The 18,339-nt window shown below is 48.1% G+C and overlaps 1 protein-coding gene across 1 annotated transcript in view; it reads right to left on the minus strand.

The window, feature by feature from the left end:
* Window positions 1–7,849: 7,849 nt before the first annotated feature.
* Window positions 7,850–18,339, minus strand: part of LOC137561089 (zinc metalloproteinase-disintegrin-like protein H3) — a 147,974-nt gene continuing 137,484 nt past the window's right edge. The window contains exons 18-19 of the mRNA XM_068272334.1: window positions 9,247–9,322; window positions 7,850–7,928 (exon numbers count right to left, since the gene is read on the minus strand). Of these exons, the coding sequence (XP_068128435.1) occupies window positions 9,260–9,322 (63 nt within the window). The 3' untranslated portion in view covers window positions 7,850–7,928; window positions 9,247–9,259. The remainder of the gene's footprint in view (window positions 7,929–9,246; window positions 9,323–18,339) is intronic.

Consider the following 18,339-nt stretch of genomic DNA (forward strand, 5'->3'; position numbering starts at 1 on the left):
CTGGCTACATATACTGGGACATATACCCCTGGCTAGTCTACATATACTGGGACATATACCCCTGGCTATATATACTGTGGACATATACCCCCTGGCTACATATACTGTGGACATATACCCCCTGGCTACATATACTGGGGACATATACCCCTGCCTACATATACTGGGACATATACACCTGCCTACATATACTGGGACATATACACCTGCCCACATATACTGGGACATATACACCTGCCTACATATACTGGGCACATATCCCCCTGACTTCATATACTGGGCACATATACCCATGACTATATATACTAGGCACATATACCCCTGGCTATATATACTGGGCACATATACCCCTGCCTACATATACTGGGCACATATACCCCTGCCTACATATACTGGGCACATATACCCCTGGCTATATATACTGGGCACATATACCCCTGGCTATATATACTGGGCACATATACCCCTGCCTACATATACTGGGCACATATACCCCTGGCTATATATACTGGGCACATATACCCCTGCCTACATATACTGGGCACATATACCCCTGACTATATATACTGGGCACATATACCCCTGCCTACATATACTGGGCACATATACCCCTGGCTATATATACTGGGCACATATACCCCTGCCTACATATACTGGGCACATATCCCCCTCCCTACATATACTGGGCACATATACCCCTGGCTATATATAAAGGGACATATACACCTGCCTACATAAACTGGGACATATACACCTGCCTACATATACTGGGACATATACACCTGCCTACATATATTCGGACATATACCCCTGGCTAGTCTACATATAATGGGACATATACCCCTGGCTATATATACTGTGGACATATACCCCCTGGCTACATATACTGGGGACATATACCCCCTGGCTACATATACTGGGACATATACCCCTGGCTAGTCTACATATACTGGGACATATACCCCTGGCTATATATACTGTGGACATATACCCCCTGGCTACATATACTGGGGACATATACCCCCTGGCTACATATACTGGGGACATATACCCCTGGCTATATATACTGGGACATATACACCTGCCTACATATACCCCTGGCTATATATACTGGGACGTATACACCTGCCCACATATACTGGGACGTATACACCTGCCTACATATACTGGGACGTATACACCTGCCTACATATACTGGGACATATACACCTGCCTACATATACTGGGACATATACACCTGCCTACATATACTGGGCACATATCCCCCTGACTACATATACTGGGCACATATCCCCCTGACTACATATACTGGGCACATATACCCCTGACTATATATACTGGGCACATATACCCCTGCCTACATATACTGGGCACATATACCTCTGGCTGCATATACTGGGCACATATACCCTTAACTACATATACTGGGCACATATACCCTTGACTACATATACTGGGCACATATACCTCTGGCTACATATACTGGGGACATATACCCCTGGCTACATATACTGGGCACATATACCCCTGGCTACCTGTTCTGGGGACATCTCTACCCCTGGCTACCAGTTCTGGGGACATCTATACTGCTGGCCACTTATTCTGGGGACACCTATAGACCTGGGGCTACCTATTTTTGGGGAACCACTGCTGTCAGATTGAGTGTATTTTGGGGAACTGCTGCCAGGTGAGAGGTGTCTATCTAGAGATGTCGCGAACCTCCGATTTTCGGAACTTCCGCGGAAGGTTCGGTTCGCGGAAAAGTTTGCGAACCGCAATAGACTTCAATGGGGAGGCGAACTTTGAAAAATAGAAAAAATTATGCTGGCCACAAAAGTGATGGAAAAGATGTTTCAAGGGGTCTAACACCTGGAGGGGGGCATGGCGGAGTGGGATACAAGCCAAAAGTCCCGGGGAAAAATCTGGATGTGACGCAAAGCAGCGTTTTAAGGGCAGAAATTACATTGAATGCTAAATTGCAGGCCTAACGTGCTTTAAAACATCTTGCATGTGTATACATCAATCAGGGAGTGTAATTAGAGTACTGCTTCACACTGACACACCAAACTCACTGTGTAACGCACCGCAAACAGCTGTTTGTGTAGTGACGGCCATGCTGGACTACTGCGCAACATGGCGAGATTGCTCTTCCTCACTCAGTGATGTCAGGTAATGTGTGACTTCCTTCTCAACTTTCCATGGCATTGTTAAAAAGCTTACGTTTTGTTTTTAAATTACATTTTCTACTTGCTGTGTACTTGTTCAGTACTGCTACAATGAGAATCCTGTGGAGGCGGGCAAGTCTGCCATTGTGACCCCGGGTAATGGCCGGGGAATGAGGGGTTTGAATCTGGTGTGGAGCCTGAGCAACGGCTACCACTACACATCCAAGGAGGGCAGCGGGCAGGCATGCACGCCCGCCCGCCCGCCCCGAGGTAGTGACCAAAAATAACAATACAGGAGGAGGACTTTCGAGGCCCTGCTGTGTATTTGAAATGAATGTACTTTAAATTGTTTAACGAGAACCAGTTATGGCGGGCAAAGATGACACCACATTCCTTTCACGAGAATCATATGGAGGCGGGCAAGTCTGCCATTTGTGACCCCGGGTAATGGCCGGGGAATGAGGGATGGAATCCGGTGTGGAGCCTGAGAAACGGCTACCACTACACATCCAAGGAGGGCAGCAGGCAGGCATGCACGCCCGCCCCGAGGTAGTGACCAAAAATAACAATACAGGAGGCGGACTTTCGAGGCCCTGCTGTGTATTTGAAATGAATTAACTTTAAATCCTTTAACGAGAACCAGTTATGGCGGGCAAAGATGACACCACATTCCTTCTTTCACGAGAATCATATGGAGGCGGGCAAGTCTGCCATTTGTGACCCCGGGTAATGGCCGGGGAATGAGGGATGGAATCCGGTGTGGAGCCTGAGCAACAGCTACCACTACACATCCAAGGAGGGCAGCGGGCAGGCATGCAATACAGGACTTTGAGGCCCTAATTGTAATGAATCAACTTTAAATCCTTTAACGGGAATCCGTTATGGAGGGCAAGTCTGCCATTGTCACCGCGGGGAATGAAGGTTGGATTACGGCCCGAAGTGGGAGCCTGCTGAGACCCATGCAGTAGCTGCCCTGACCGTGCTTTGCAGACCAGGCATCTGAGGTCAGATGGAGTCTTGAGAAAGCGGAAGACAAACCAAGGCGAAAGCATTTGCCAAGAATGTTTTACGGAGGGCAAGTTTTTTTGCCCTTTTTTTTAAATTTTTTGAAAATGATAGATGGTTGTATTTTTAAATTGTTTGAAAGTTTAGATGGTTGTATTTTTAAATTGTTTGAAAGTTTAGATGGTTGTATTTTTAAATTGTTTGAAAGTATAGATGGTTGTATTTTTAAATTGTTTAAAAGTGTATCCATTCTTCCTCCCCCCAGCCACGAACAATACCATAGGAACGTGGAGCAGCAGAAGCCCCCTGTGACGGCTGCCGCGGTTGTTCTCCGCGGCTTGTCTTTTGAGGGGTGCTGCTTTTCCTCAGGTGTTCTTGCCATAGCTGTTTGTGCCTTCTCTCCAGGTGCCTTCGTAAAGCACTTGTCCCTACGTGACAGTTGGCCTTTCCACGGCTCAATTTTTGCTGGCAGAGACAACAGATGGCTTTGCTCCGATCTGAGACACACACGTTAAAAAATTTCCAAACCGCTGAGCCCCCCTGGGCTGATGGCGCTACGGTGGCATCAGCAGCTGACGTTGAAGGGCATGTTGGCTGTCTGTCCATAGCTGGCGATACATGGCGCCGGACACTGCCCCCAGCTGTTTCTGAGGACGAGCTCCCTCTGCTTCTATCATGGAGTCGTCTCCTCCTAGTCCTCTCTGACTCCTCCTCTGAACTGTCCCCCTGGTCATCTCCTCTACCAGGAACATATGTGGTATCCGTATAATCGTCATCATAATCCTCCTGGCCAGCTGCACTTTCCTCAGACACCTCCTCACGATTTTGGGAAGTGATGGCACGTGCCTTCTTCTGAGCACTGTATTTTGGGCCAGGTCCGCACGAAATCACAGCAACACCACCTCGCACAGACCTGCCGGTGCCCGGTGGCCTTCCTCTGGGTCTGCCTCTACCTCTTCCTCTACCTGGTTTGTCCATTTTGTCCATCTCGGGGGGATGCTAGTTATATGCAGTTAGCTGGGTTCACTAAACACAACAGGTAGTAGGTATATGCAGTGAGCTGGGTTCACTCAACACAACAGGTAGTTATGTGCAGTGATGAGGTGGGTTAAGTAAACACAACAGGTAGTAGGTATATGCAGTGAACTGGGTTCACTCAACACTACAGGTAGTAGGTATATGCAGTGAGCTGGGTTCACTCAACACAATAGGTAGTAGGTATATGCAGTGAGCTGGGTTCACTCAACACTACAGGTAGTTATGTGCAGTGATGAGGTGGGTTAAGTAAACACAACAGGTAGTAGGTATATGCAGTGAGCTGGGTTCACTCAACACAAAGCTAGGTATATGCAGTGATGAGGTGGGTTAAGTAAACACAACAGGTAGTAGGTATATGCAGTTAGCTGGGTTCACTCAACACAAAAGGTAGTAGGTATATGCAGTGAGCTGGGTTTACTCAACACTACAGGTAGTTATGTGCAGTGATGAGGTGGGTTAAGTAAACACAACAGGTAGTAGGTATATGCAGTGAGCTGGGTTCACTCAACACAACAGGTAGTAGGTATATGCAGTGAGCTGGGTTCACTCAACACTACAGGTAGTTATGTGCAGTGATGAGGTGGGTTAAGTAAACACAACAGGTAGTAGGTATATGCAGTGAGCTGGGTTCACCCAACACAAAGCTAGGTATATGCAGTGATGAGGTGGGTTAAGTAAACACAACAGGTAGTAGGTATATGCAGTTAGCTGGGTTCACATTTAACACAAAAGGTAGTAGGTATATGCAGTGAGCTGGGTTCACTCAACACTACAGGTAGTTATGTGCAGTGATGAGGTGGGTTAAGTAAACACAACAGGTAGTAGGTATATGCAGTGAGCTGGGTTCACTCAACACAACAGGTAGTAGGTATATGCAGTGAGCTGGGTTCACTCAACACTACAGGTAGTTATGTGCAGTGATGAGGTGGGTTAAGTAAACACAACAGGTAGTAGGTATATGCAGTGAGCTGGGTTCACTCAACACAAAGCTAGGTATATGCAGTGATGAGGTGGGTTAAGTAAACACAACAGGTAGTAGTAGGATGCAGTGAGCTGGGTTCACTCAACACAAAGCTAGGTATATGCAGTGATGAGGTGGGTTAAGTAAACACAACAGGTACTGGGTATATGCAGTACTGGGTAGTACAATGTGCAGCTCCCTGTCACACACACAGGCAGTCAGTCACTGAATGTGCTGGGATGCTGGCAGTGGCACACACACACTATCAATTAGCAAGGCTGTGCATGCAACAAAAGTGTCAGTTTGACACACAGTGTAAAAAAAAAAAAAAGTACAGGATGAGCTCTGAAAAGAGCTAGGGTGCTATAAAAGCAATAACAATCAGCCAGGAGCAAACTAAGCAGCCAAGAACCTAACTAATCTGTCCCTAGAAGAACAAGTCTGCAGCAGCTGTCCCTTTCCTCTCACTAGCAGGCACATGAGTGAGTGTAATGGCCGCCGGACCCTGCCTTATATAAGGGGGGGGTGGGGCTCCAGGGCTTACTGTAGCCTGAATGGCTACAATGTGCCTGCTGACTGTGAAGCAGAGGGTCAAAGTTGACCCTCATAGTGCATTATGGGGCGAATCGAACTTCCAGAAAAGTTCGCCTGGCGCAGGCGAACGCGAACTCCCAATGTTCACCTGGAACCGTTCGCTGGCGAACCGTTCGCTACATCTCTAGTGTCTACCATATTAAGGGGGCATTCTGCCTATTTATGTGAAATGCTGTCTATTTATGTGCCTCATGACTGCTGAATTTGTCTTGTTGGGGGCCTCATGGTTACTGACTTTGTCTTGTTGGGGGCCTCATTATTTGTTGGGGGCCTCAAGATTGCTGAATTTGTCTTGTTGGGGGCCTCATGATTGCTGAATTTGTCTTGTTGGGGGCCTTATGATTGCTGAGTTGGTCATGCTGGGGGCCTCATGGTTACTGACTTTGTCTTGTTGGGGGCCTCATTATTTGTTGGGGGCCTCAAGATTGCTGAATTTGTCTTGTTGGGGGCCTCATGATTGCTGAATTTGTCTTGTTGGGGGCCTTATGATTGCTGAGTTGGTCATGTTGGGGGCCTCATGATTGCTGAATTTGTCTTGTTGGGGGTCACATGATTGCCAACTGCGAGACTATGGAAAAAGCTAAATCATCATCATATGAGACAATAGCATTAAACCTACTTTTTCCGCTTTTTAAAACAGAAAATGAAACTGGGAGGTTTTAAAAAAAATGAATAAATTTTTCAGGAGTAGGATGGATGAAATTGTTTATCTTTACAGTTTATTTTCCAACTTGGATTTTCCATAATGTTCATGTATGAGTTAAAACGTTTGTATTTAGTTTAAATTGCTGTTGGCACTTTGTGATAGTAAAGTGACTTTGCAGTTTGGACACTCGACCTCCAAAAGGTTCACCACCACTGTCCTAATCTAATGTCCCACCATTGCTTAGTTCATGTAAACTTGTCTCCACCCACGACCATACCCACATTCTGGTTCATGACCACACCCATTTTTTGGCGTGATGTAGCCCCGATTTTTGGCGCGCTACACGACACCACCCCAAATTTTCGGCGCGGCACGCTGCGCGCACCGTCCTGCTTTTTCCTCCCCCCTTTTTGCCCCCCCCCCCTGGAAAATTTTCTGCGGACGCCCCTGTGCCTATCTAATCTATACTGGGGGAAGCTGCCTATCTAACCTATACTGGAAACAGCTGCCTATCTAATCTATACTGGGGACAGCCACCTATCTAATCTATACTGGGGGAAGCTGCCTATCTAATATATACTGGGGACAGCTGCCTATCTAATCTATACTTGGAAAGCTACCTATCTAATCTATACTGGGGACAGCTGCCTATCTAATCAATACTGGGGACAGCTACCTATCTAATCTATACTGGGGGAAGCTGCCTATGTAACTTATACTGGGGGAAGCTACCTATCTAACCTACGCTGGGGGCAGCTACCTATTTAACCTATGCTGGGGGCAGCTACCTATCTAACCTATGCTGGGGGCTGCTACCTATCTAATCTACGCTGGGGGCAGCTATCTATCTAACCTAAACTGGGGGAAGCTACCTATCTAACCTACACTGGGGGCAGCTACCTATCTAACCTACGCTGGGGGAAGCTACCTATCTGACCTATGCTGTGGGAAGCTACCTATCTAACCTATACCAGCCAGCCGAAGACAAGACAGAGGCCAGGTGATGGGGCTTATATATGTGAAATGCTGTCTATTGAATATGTTTAAGTTACGCCACTGCTATGTTCATGCACATTTGGCCCCACCTTTGACCATGCCCACTTTACGCGGCATAACCACACCCATTTTTTGCCACACTCATTACCTCTTGGTGCCCAGGGGTGCCCAGGATCTCACAGGAACCTAGAGAGCTGTATTCCTCTGGTAAAAGTGTGCACAATTCTAGCACAGCTGCAGCTTTTGCAGAAGTCTGTCAGAGCTGGTTCAGTGCACTCATTCATTACATTAGAAATATTGTTGTTGCCTGGATTGGATATCACACAGCCAGGCAGTGCCAGGCCTCCTGTGCTTGTTAGCTGTGTGTCTGAAGATGTACAGTACCTTTTATATAATGAGATTTAGCTCAAGCTAGACAATCAAAAAGGAGCCAACAAATATTTTATCTGATTACATTTTATTCAGTCGTGTAGAATAATTTACAGAGAGCATGGAGTGCATCATAGATATTCTTGACTTTCCTCTGAAACAGAAAAATAGAGAGCTGGGTCAGTGCATGGCTACAAAGATACTTTCTTTTTTAATTTTTCACTGTCCCTTTAAAAAAACAACCTTTTTTTTATCCCCAGCAAACTTTATGTGAATGATTGCTGGTAGCAGCAATCACTCACAATCAGAAGAGTGCATGTGCACTTGCACTTGCGACAGGTACGGACATACACGCAGAAGGGGCACATCTTTGCCCGTGTGGGGGGGGGGGGTGCGAACGGTGGCGTTCTGCACTGGACATATCTCGTACATCCAGGAAAACAGAGAGGCTCAGATCTGGATCTACCAGGTACGTCTGCAAATGGGAAGAGGTTAAGAAATATACTGTTTAGTTCCATGTCAGCTAAAAATACTGTGTGGCAGCGATCTGGTGGTGAGTTCTCTGCAGCAAGGCGTTTTCTCACTTGAGCTGAGAATGGACTTTTTTTGAAAAAAAAATTGAGTAATGTTCCAGAGTAACTGTTGGGCATTAAATATTAAATCAATTTTCTATTTTAGGCTGTTAGATAAAATAGATAGATAGATAAAAAAGGATGCTAACAAGGCAATGCAAATATTTAAAATCATTCTTACTTTTTTTCCTAAGAGGTTTTTCCTCCTCATGCCGCCAGGCTCTAAGAGTGTACGCAGACGCAAAAGAGAAGTGACATGCAAGCTGGATCAGCCTGATTGGCTGAAGCCTCTGTCACTCACCTCTCTGCACTGCGATTGACCACCTGGTCTCCCCTTGTCTGCGGTGGTTGCAGCCACTGTTAGAGTGCATGGCGAGGGGTCAGAGGCTATCTTCTGTCACTGTCCTCTGCCCCCCTCCTCCAGTGGCATGTCCGCCCCCCTCTGCCCTTTTGCCGCCCACCGCATTCGCCTTCTTCCTCGCACTGAACTTTGGGGAAGGATAAAGGCGGAGCACACAGACTCCAGGAATAATGGTTCCAGGCTCTATAGGTTCCCTACTATACTCTCCTGCACTGCCACCAGTGGTAATGCACAGAACAGATGGGAACGGCAGCGCTTTGATCCATTATAAGTGAGTCTGTGCCTGCTGCATTTATCCTCCCTGCCGTGCTCATAATTAGTGTGGGGAGGAGGGGGATGCGGGGGGGAAGAATCTACCCGAAGGAAGCGAGATGGCCCCATCAAGAAAATGCACAATACAATACAATACAACTTTAAATTAAATGGAAGGAAAATGAGGACACTGCAATACATCTGTTATGTAAGTAGAGGAAGTATTTATCTACTTAAATATGTGTTTTCTTTGGGGGGCATGTTATTGCTAATAGTATTGTACTCACAGAGATCCAAAATCTAGTCACATTTCTTAAGATATCCTCCTTCCTGACAATAACATTGTCCACTTTGTTCACAGATCTAAGGAAAATCAGATTGTCAGTGACAGACAAGACTATTAATACATGATAACAGAAAGAGACTTCAAGGCCTCATTTACTGTATATACTCGCATATAGGCCAACCTGCGTATAAACCGAGGTACCCACTTTTCTTGCAGAAATCAGGAAAAAGTGATTGACTCGTATATAATCCCCCACCGCAGTATAGCTTATACACAAATATATACAGTAATATTTTTTTTTATAAATTCCACTATTAAAGGGGCACTATGGCTAAATTCTTTGTTTTGTGTGGCTGTGATATTTATAGCAGTATGTGGAGAATAGTTAGGAACATACAATGTGGCAGAATATTTTTTTCTTTTTACACTAACACCCTCTTTGTGTAGGTTTAGAGTCGCGTCGGCAGATTTACCTTACTGACGCGACTCAGGCTAATCCATTATGGTGCAGGAGGCATCTTTCCCTGCTGTTGTGCTGCCGTTGTTGGTCTCCCCTCTCGGAAGCGCTGGTAGCATATTCCATCTTTCAACGCGCTGTGTTCGTCTGCTCTCTCATGCCGCCGCTACACTGCGCACTTCAAACAGTGAAGGCTGGTAACCATAGAAACGGACAACAATAGGTGTCCGTTTCATTGCCAGCTTCGCTACAGGGGTTCTTGCCAGGCAGCATCATCAGTGAGGCTGCGTCCCTCTCCACGCGGCGGTTGCTTCCCACCGCAGATGGAGGTTGCGTGCCACTCGCACTGCACGGCGGCACATTGATACACTTTACGGCTGATGGGGAGAGCTATGTAACTGCACGATTGTGCAGTTGAAATATGGAATATGCTACCAGCGCTTCCGAGAGGGGAGACCAACAACGGCAGCACAACAGCAGCACAACAGCAGGGAAAGATGCCTCCTGCACCATAATGGATTAGCCTGAGTCGCGTCAGTAAGGTAAATCTGCCGACGCGACTCTAAACCTACACAAAGATGGTGTTAGTGTAAAAAGAAGAAAATAATCTGCCACATTGTATGTTCCTAACTATTCTCCACATACTGCTATAAATATCACAGCCACACAAAACAAAGAATTTAGCCATAGTGCCCCTTTAAGAAAAATGCAATATAATTCATCTCTATGCATCGCAAAACAAATAAAAGCTAACTTTACTTCAGCGTTCTCAGGCCTAGTACTCAGTAGAGATGGCCCGAACATTTCGCATGTAAACGCAAACTTCGGTGGTTTGTGTTTGCGGCGAACCGCGAACTATATGCGAGTTCAACCCGCCCCCTATACTACATCATTAGGCTCAACTTTGACCCTCTACATCACAGTCAGCAGACACATGGTAGCCAATCAGGCTACACTACCTCCTGGAGCCCCCCCCCCCCCCCCCCCCCTTATAAAAGGCAGGCAGCATCGGCCATTTCCCTCACTCGTGTGGATGCAGTAATTAGAGAAGGGAGAGTTGCTGCAGAGACATTAGGGAAAGTTTAGTTAGGCTCTTGTCAGACTTGTTAGCTTGCTCCTGTTGATACTTATTGCTAAAAAGCACCTCTCAAAAGCTCTTTTGAGATCTAATGTTGTTCTTGTGATCTATTTTTTTATTGTGTGTCCCACTGATACTTACATATACGGCCTTGTCAGTCAGTCGCAGCTGGCCCTTGGTCCCTTGCTAATTCCTACTGTGCCAATGCCAGGCCCAGCACATTCAGTGCCTACCTTTTCCCTGCACGTGTGTGACAGGCAGCTGCACATTTGTAATACCAATCACTGCATACCTGTTCATGTTTACTGCAGCTGCGTGACAGATGCACGCAGTGTTATATACCAGTCACTGCACCTGTTCACGGTACCTGTGTGTGTAACAACTGCACATTTGTAATACCAATCACTGCATACAATACAATACAATACAATAACATTTCTATAGCGCTTTTCTCCCATAGGACTCAAAGCGCTTAGGCTCTCTCAGATTCAGTAATTCGTAGTAGGATGAAGTATTCACACAACAAAAGTTATATTTCTGCAAATGCCAAACTGAACAGGTGGGTTTTCAGTCTAGATTTAAACACCTCTAGAGATGGAGCTGTCCTGATCTGTTGAGGTAAGGAGTTCCAAAACGTAGGGGCAGCATGACAGAAGGCTCTGGAACCAACAGTTTCTAAGTGGACTCTAGGTATGACTAGATTATTAGAACCTGTGGATCTGAGAATGCGGGGATTGCTACGCAGCTGCAACATTTCTTTCATGTATCCAGGGCCCAGACTATTCATTGATTTAAATGTCAGTAGGCCGATCTTGAATAGAACCCTCCATTCTATAGGTAGCCAGTGAAGGGAGTGCAGGACTGGCGTTATGTGGCAGTGACGGGGTCGGTTGGTTAGCAGTCTGGCAGCAGTGTTCTGTATCAGCTGTAGGCGGTACAAGTCCTTTTTGGAAGGCCAGTGTAGAGAGCATTGCAGTAGTCCAGTCGGGAGGTAATGAAGGCATGAACTAAAGTTGGTAGATCTTCTGAGGGGATGAGGTGCTTGATTTTTGTGATGTTCTTAAGGTGAAAATATGATGATTTCACCACAGTAGAGATGTGAGTTCTGAAGTTTAAATCCCCATCAATTAGAACTCCCAGGCTACGCACATGATTACAGCTGCGTAGATCCGTGCCTCCTATTCCCAGTGGTGAAGAGAAGACTGCAAGTTAAGTTGTTTTGTTGTCATGGGCTGCCCTCCGATCAGAAGGACTTCAGTGTTGTCTGCATTTAGTTTCATCCAGTTGTCATTTAGCAGGGGAGAGAGGATTGAACCCTGGGGCACCCCATACTTAAGTGGTATAGGGGTGGACATTAAGGGCCCCATAGACACTTTTTGGGTTCTGCCACTCAAGAAGGATTTGAACCACTGAAGAACTATGCCATCAATGCCGCAGTATTCCTGTAGCCTGTTTATCAAGATGTCATGGTCAACTGTGTCAAAGGCTGCAGAAAGGTCTAGCAGTATAAGGATGGAACACTCTCCTCTGTCTCTTGCCATGAGCAGGTGGTTGCATATTTGGATGAGGGCAGTTTCAGTGCTGTGGTGTTTCCTGAAGCCAGATTGGAATGGGTCATAGCTGTTGTTTTGTAGGATTTCGGATTCTAGCTGGAGATATACAGCTTTTTCTATTAGCTTACCCAAAAAGGGAAGGTTAGAGACATGTCTGTAGCTGGTCATTGCATCAGGGTCCAGGGAGGGTTTTTTGAGGAGAGGCCTGATTATTGCTTCCTTCAGTAAAGCAGGAAATAACCCTGATTGTAAGGAACAGTTAACAATTTTGAGGAATACCGGTACAAACAGGTCGGGGCAGTTCAACATGAACTGTGTTGGGCCAGGATCCAGGTTACAGGTAGTTAAGCGGAGGTGAAGTGAAGGAGGATGCTTGATGTTTATGTTTACTGCACCTGCGTGACAGAAGCACGCAGTGTTATATATCAGTCACTGCACCTGTTCACGGTACCTGTGTGTGCGTGACAGCTGCAAATTTGTAATAACAATTACTGCATACCTGTTCATGTTTACTGCAGCTGCGTGACAGAATCACGCAGTGTTATATACCAGTCACTGCACCTGTTCACAGTACCTGTGTGTGTGACAGCTACACATTTGTAATACCAATCACTGCATACCTGTTCATGTTTACTGCAGCTGCATGACAGAAGCACACAGTGTTATTTACCAGTCACTGCACCTGTTCACAGTACCTGTGTGTGTAACAGCTGCACATTGTATTGATACCAGTCACTGCATACCTGTTCAGTGTACCACCACCTATGTGACTGCACGCAGTGTTATATTATATACCAGTCACTATATTCCTGTTCACGGTACCTGTGTGTGTGACAGCTGCACATTTGTAATACTAGTCACTGCATACCTGTTCAGGGTACCTGTGTGTGTGTGACAGCTGCACATTTGTAATACAAGTCCGTGTATACCTGTTCACTGCACCTGTGTGACCGCACGCTGTTTTATATACCAGTCCGTTCATACCTGTTAACTGCACCTGTGTGACAGCTGCACATTGTATTGTAATACCAGTCACTGCATACCTTTCACTGCACCTGTGTTACTGCACATTGTATTAGTCAAGTCACTGCATACCTTTCACTTCACACCCCCCCCCCGATATGGACAAAACAACAGGCAGAGGCAGGGCCAGAGGTAAGCCTCCCGGCAGGTCTGTTCCGAGGTCGTGCTGACGTGATTTCGTGCGGCCCTGGACCAAAGTACAGTGCTCAGAGGAAGGCACGTCCCATCAACTCCCAAGATTGTCAGGACGTGGTTGACTATTTAACACAGAACACCTCATCTTTCGCAGCCACCAGCACTACTCCAAGCACCACATTCGCTACATTTGGCACTTTGCAGGAGTCATTTGGTGGGGAATTCACTGATTCACAGCCATTATTATTACAACAAGATGAAGGCGCTAAGCAAGTTACACCACCTCATATGTCTGAGTTAGGCGACACTATGGACGTAAGGTGTGAGGAGAAGGATGATGAAGTACCTGCTATTGGTGCAGTTTTGGAGGTGTCTGATACAAGCGAAGCTGGGGAGGATGATTATGATGATTATGATGATGATGTGGATGTCACGTGGGTTCCCAATAGAGGATATGAACAGGAGGACAGTTCAGAGGTGGAGTCAGAGAGGAGTAGGAGGAGACGAGTTCCTGAAAGAAGCAGGGGGAGCTCGTTGTCAGAAACAGCTGGTGGCAGTGTCCGGCGCCATGTATCGCCATCTATGGACAGCCAGCCAACATGCCCTTCAACTTCAGCTGCTGACGCCACCATAGTGCCATTACCCCAGGGCTCAGCAGGGTGGAAATGTTTTTGTGTGTCTGCCTCAGATGAGAGCAATGCCATCTGTTCTCTATGCCACCAAAAATTGAGCCGTGGAAAGGCCAACACCCGCGTAGGGACAACTGCCTTATGAAGGCACATGGAGAAAAGGCACAAACTGCAATGGGAAGACCACCTGAGGAAAAGCAGCACACAAAAGCAAAACCATCTTCCTTCTCCTCTTCCTCCCTCAGGTGCATCATCTTCAACTGCTTTCTCCCTTGCACCTTCACAATCACAGCCAACCTCCTCCACTCCGCCTCTCACCTTGAGCAGTTCCTGCTCCTCTGCACACAGCAGCAGCCAGGTGTCCGTGAGGGAAATCTTTGAGCGGAAGAAGCCAATGTCTGCCAGTCACCCCCTTGCCCAGCATCTGACAGCTGGCTTGGCAGAACTGTTAGCACGCCAGCTGTTACCATACCAGCTGGTGGACTCTGAGGCCTTCCAAAAATTTGTGGCCATTGGGACACCGCAGTGGAAGATACCAGGCCGCAATTATTTCTCAAAAAAGGCGATACCCAAACTGTACCATGAAATTGAAAGGCAAGTGGTGTCATCTCTGGCACACAGCGTTGGGTCAAAGGTACATCTGACCACTGATGCCTGGTCTGCAAAGCACAGTCAGGGCAGGTACATTACTTACATAGGCCATTGGGTCAACCTGGTGACTGCTGGCAAGCAGGGAGTACGTGGCTGTGCAGCGGACCTAGTTGTGACACCTCCACGGCTTGCAGGCAGGCCTCTTGCCACCTGCTCTCCTTCTCCTCCTGCTACATCCTCTTCACTGTCGTCGTCATCCTCCTCCTTAGCTGAGTGGCAGTGCTACTCTACTGGTGCTGCAATCTGCTCGCCAGCTACACAGCCCCAGCTCCCCAGGGCCTATGCTGCATGCCAGGTACGACGGTGTCACGCCATCTTAGACATGTCTTGCCTCAAAGCGGAAAGTCACACTGGACCAGCTCTCCTGGCTGCTCTTAACAAACAGGTGGATCAGTGGCTGACCCCGCACCAACTGGAGATCGGCAATGTGGTGTGTGACAATGGCAGCAATCTCATTTCGGCTTTGAATTTGGTAAAGTTGACACATGTACCCTGCATGGCACATGTAGCGAATCGAATAATTCAGAGATTTGTGTGGAAGTACCCAGGCTTACAGGATGTCCTGAAGCAGTCTTGGAAAGTGTGTGGGCATTTCAGGCGGTCTTACACGGCCATGGCACGCTTGGCTGATATTCAGCGGAGAAACAACTTGCCGGTGAGGCGCTTGAATTGCGATAGCCCGACTCGCTGGGATTCAACGCTCCTGATGTTTAACTGCCTGCTACAACAGGAGAAAGCGATCAACCAATCTCTACAACTACAGTAAAAGGACATGCTCTGGGGAAATGGTGATGTTCTGGCCGAAGTACTGGACACTCATGCAAAATGCCTGCAGGCTCATGAGGCCATTTGAGGAGGTGACAAACATGGTGAGTCGCAGTGAAGGCGGCATCAGCATCTTGATCCCATATACTTTCTTCCTGGAGTGTGCCATGCGTAGAGTGGTGGATCAAGCTGTGGAGGAGCTTACAGGAACAGGGGGAAGAGTTGTGGGATCAATTCTCAACAGAACCAGATGTTTCCTCAACACCTGCGGCAGCACAGAGGAGAAGGAAGAGTTGTGTGGGGAAGAGGAGTCAGATGATGAGGAAGGTGTTTTTTTTAGGAGGAGGCAGAAGAACAACCGCAGCAGGGGTCGCAGGGGGCTTGTGCCGCTCAATGTTCCTGTGGTATTGTTCATGGCTGGGGGGAGGAGGAGAATTTACCTGACATCAGTGAGGAAGAGCAAGAGGAGATGGATAGTATGTCTGCATCCAAATTTGTGCAAATGGCATCTTTCATGCTGTCCAGCCTGTTGAGGGACCCCCGTATAAAAAAAACTCAAGGGGAATGAGCTGTACTGGGTGGCCATGGCATGCTACTAGACCCTCGGTATAAGCACAAAGTGGTGGAGATGTTACCAACTCACCTGAAGGCAGAAAGGATGCAGCACTTGCAAAACAAGCTGGCAACTATGCTTTACAGTGCGTTTAAGGGTGATGTCACAGCACAACGGAATAAAGGTACCACTGCCAGTAATCCTTCTTCCATGCCCACGCAGGCAAGGACAGGGCGCTCAAGCGATCTCATGGTGATGTCGGACATGCGGACATTCTTTAGTCCAACGCCTCACCTTAGCCCTTCCAGATCCACCCTCCACCAATGCCTCGACCGGCAGGTAGCCGACTACCTGGCCTTAAGTCTGGATGTAGACACTATGAGCAGCGATGAACCCCTGGACTACTGGGTGCGCAGGCTTGATCTGTGGCCAGAGCTGTCACAATTTGCCATCCAATTTCTGTCTTGCCCTGCCTCAAGCGTCCTGTCAGAAAGGACCTTCAGCGTAGCTGGAGGCATTGTCACTGAGAAAAGAAGTCTCCTAGGTCACAAAAGTGTTCAGTACCTTACCTTTATCAAAATGAATGGGGCATGGATCCCGGAGGGCTACTGCCCGTCTGAAGACTAAGTCAGTCCCCACACACAGCATCTCTGCCTGCACGCCGTGTGACTGCCTGCCCCAAGACCAAGTCGGTCCCCACACAGCATCTTTGCCTGCAGTCCGCTTGACTGCCTTCTCCACCATCACCAACAGAGTCCAGGATTCCAGGCGGATTCCTGAATTTTTAAGGCCGCTGCTAGCAGCGGCCGCTAACAAATCCAATAGCAATTTTTTTTCTGGTGTGTGTACATGCCTGCCTAATTTTTTCTGGCTGCACTGCAGCTGCAACAACAAAACAAAAGGTATGTACATTTGCAGGGCCGGATTTCTATTTTTTACCGCCCAAGGCCCACTGTCACCAGCCGCCCCCTGACCAAGAGTATCTTAACCACTGGTCCAGTGCTGGGACCCTCTGAACATATTCACTGGTGCTTGGGGCCCTCTTCTTCCTCAAGGCTGCACTTCCCTCTGTGTACAAGCCCCATTATATTGGTCAGACTTGAGTATGAACTGTACATGCCCAGAAGCACAAAGCCACTTGCTTCGTGCTACTGGGCATGTACCTGCACATACACAGTACGGTTGCGCTTGTAAACGCGGATCAGAATCAGAATCAATTTATTTTCGCCAAGTAAGTTTGCACCTACAAGGAATTTGTCTTGGTAGTTGCTTAACAAATACAAACAAAAACAATACAAGGGCAGACAGTGTGTATATTACAAGTCAAGGACATTATGCAAGTATAGTGGCAGTAAGATGGCCTGTAGCGAGATAAGCGCAGCGGCGTGGAGTGTAGGGCCCCATGATAGTGCTGGCTCGCTGTGAGGGGGTTAATGTTGTGGGCGGAGCGGTAGGAGGCGGCCGGGTAATGCGCGCTGGTGGCAGGCCCAGGACAGGAGGCGGGAGGAAGTGACGTCAGGAGGAAGTGACGTCTTGAGCGGCAGACGCTCGGGGGACAGCAAGGAGACAGGACGTTTCTTGCTTGCGGGGAAAAAGAAGTGCGTCATGGCGGACACGGTGGAGGAGCTACTCCGACTGGTGCGGACAGAAGCGGAATCGCGGGGCCCCCAGTGGGTCTCCCTGCAGATGGCGGCCATGACGGGAGGCGGAGCGGCACCTCGTTCCAGCGCGCGGGTGACTCGCCCGCCCGACAGGCTGAGTCCCGCAGCATCCCCGCGGCCTACACGGCGCTCAGGAAGCCCCATAGCATCCCCTCCTGCACCTACCCCCAAGCGGCCAGCGAAACCCCGCAAGGGCCAAACTACGGCGGCAGCAGGGAGCGGACAAGGGGCGGAGGCATCAGGAGAAGCAGGTGGGTCAGAGGTGGAGAGGAGCGATACAGGCAGCAGGGCACCAGAGGATGAGCAGGAGCCCGTGCTAGCAGGTCCCAGCAATGTGCACCAGGCCTTACAAGCGGGAAAACGGCAGGGGCACAGGAGTTCCTCAGGAGGTGCAGCAGCCACGGCTGGGCCTAGCCAGGGACAGGCCAGAGCTACCCAACAGCAGGCATCCGGAAAAGGAAAAGGAGCTAAAGGGGCCCAGAGGAAGGGAAAGGCCCAATCTCACGCTCGAGGGTCGAGTAGCAGAGAGAGCAGCGGCTCGGGCACCAAGGGTGCGCGGAGTCACCATTCTTCGTCCAGTAGAGGGTCT

The sequence above is a fragment of the Hyperolius riggenbachi genome, chromosome 3, assembly GCF_040937935.1.
Source record: "Hyperolius riggenbachi isolate aHypRig1 chromosome 3, aHypRig1.pri, whole genome shotgun sequence".
NCBI lineage: Eukaryota > Metazoa > Chordata > Amphibia > Anura > Hyperoliidae > Hyperolius > Hyperolius riggenbachi.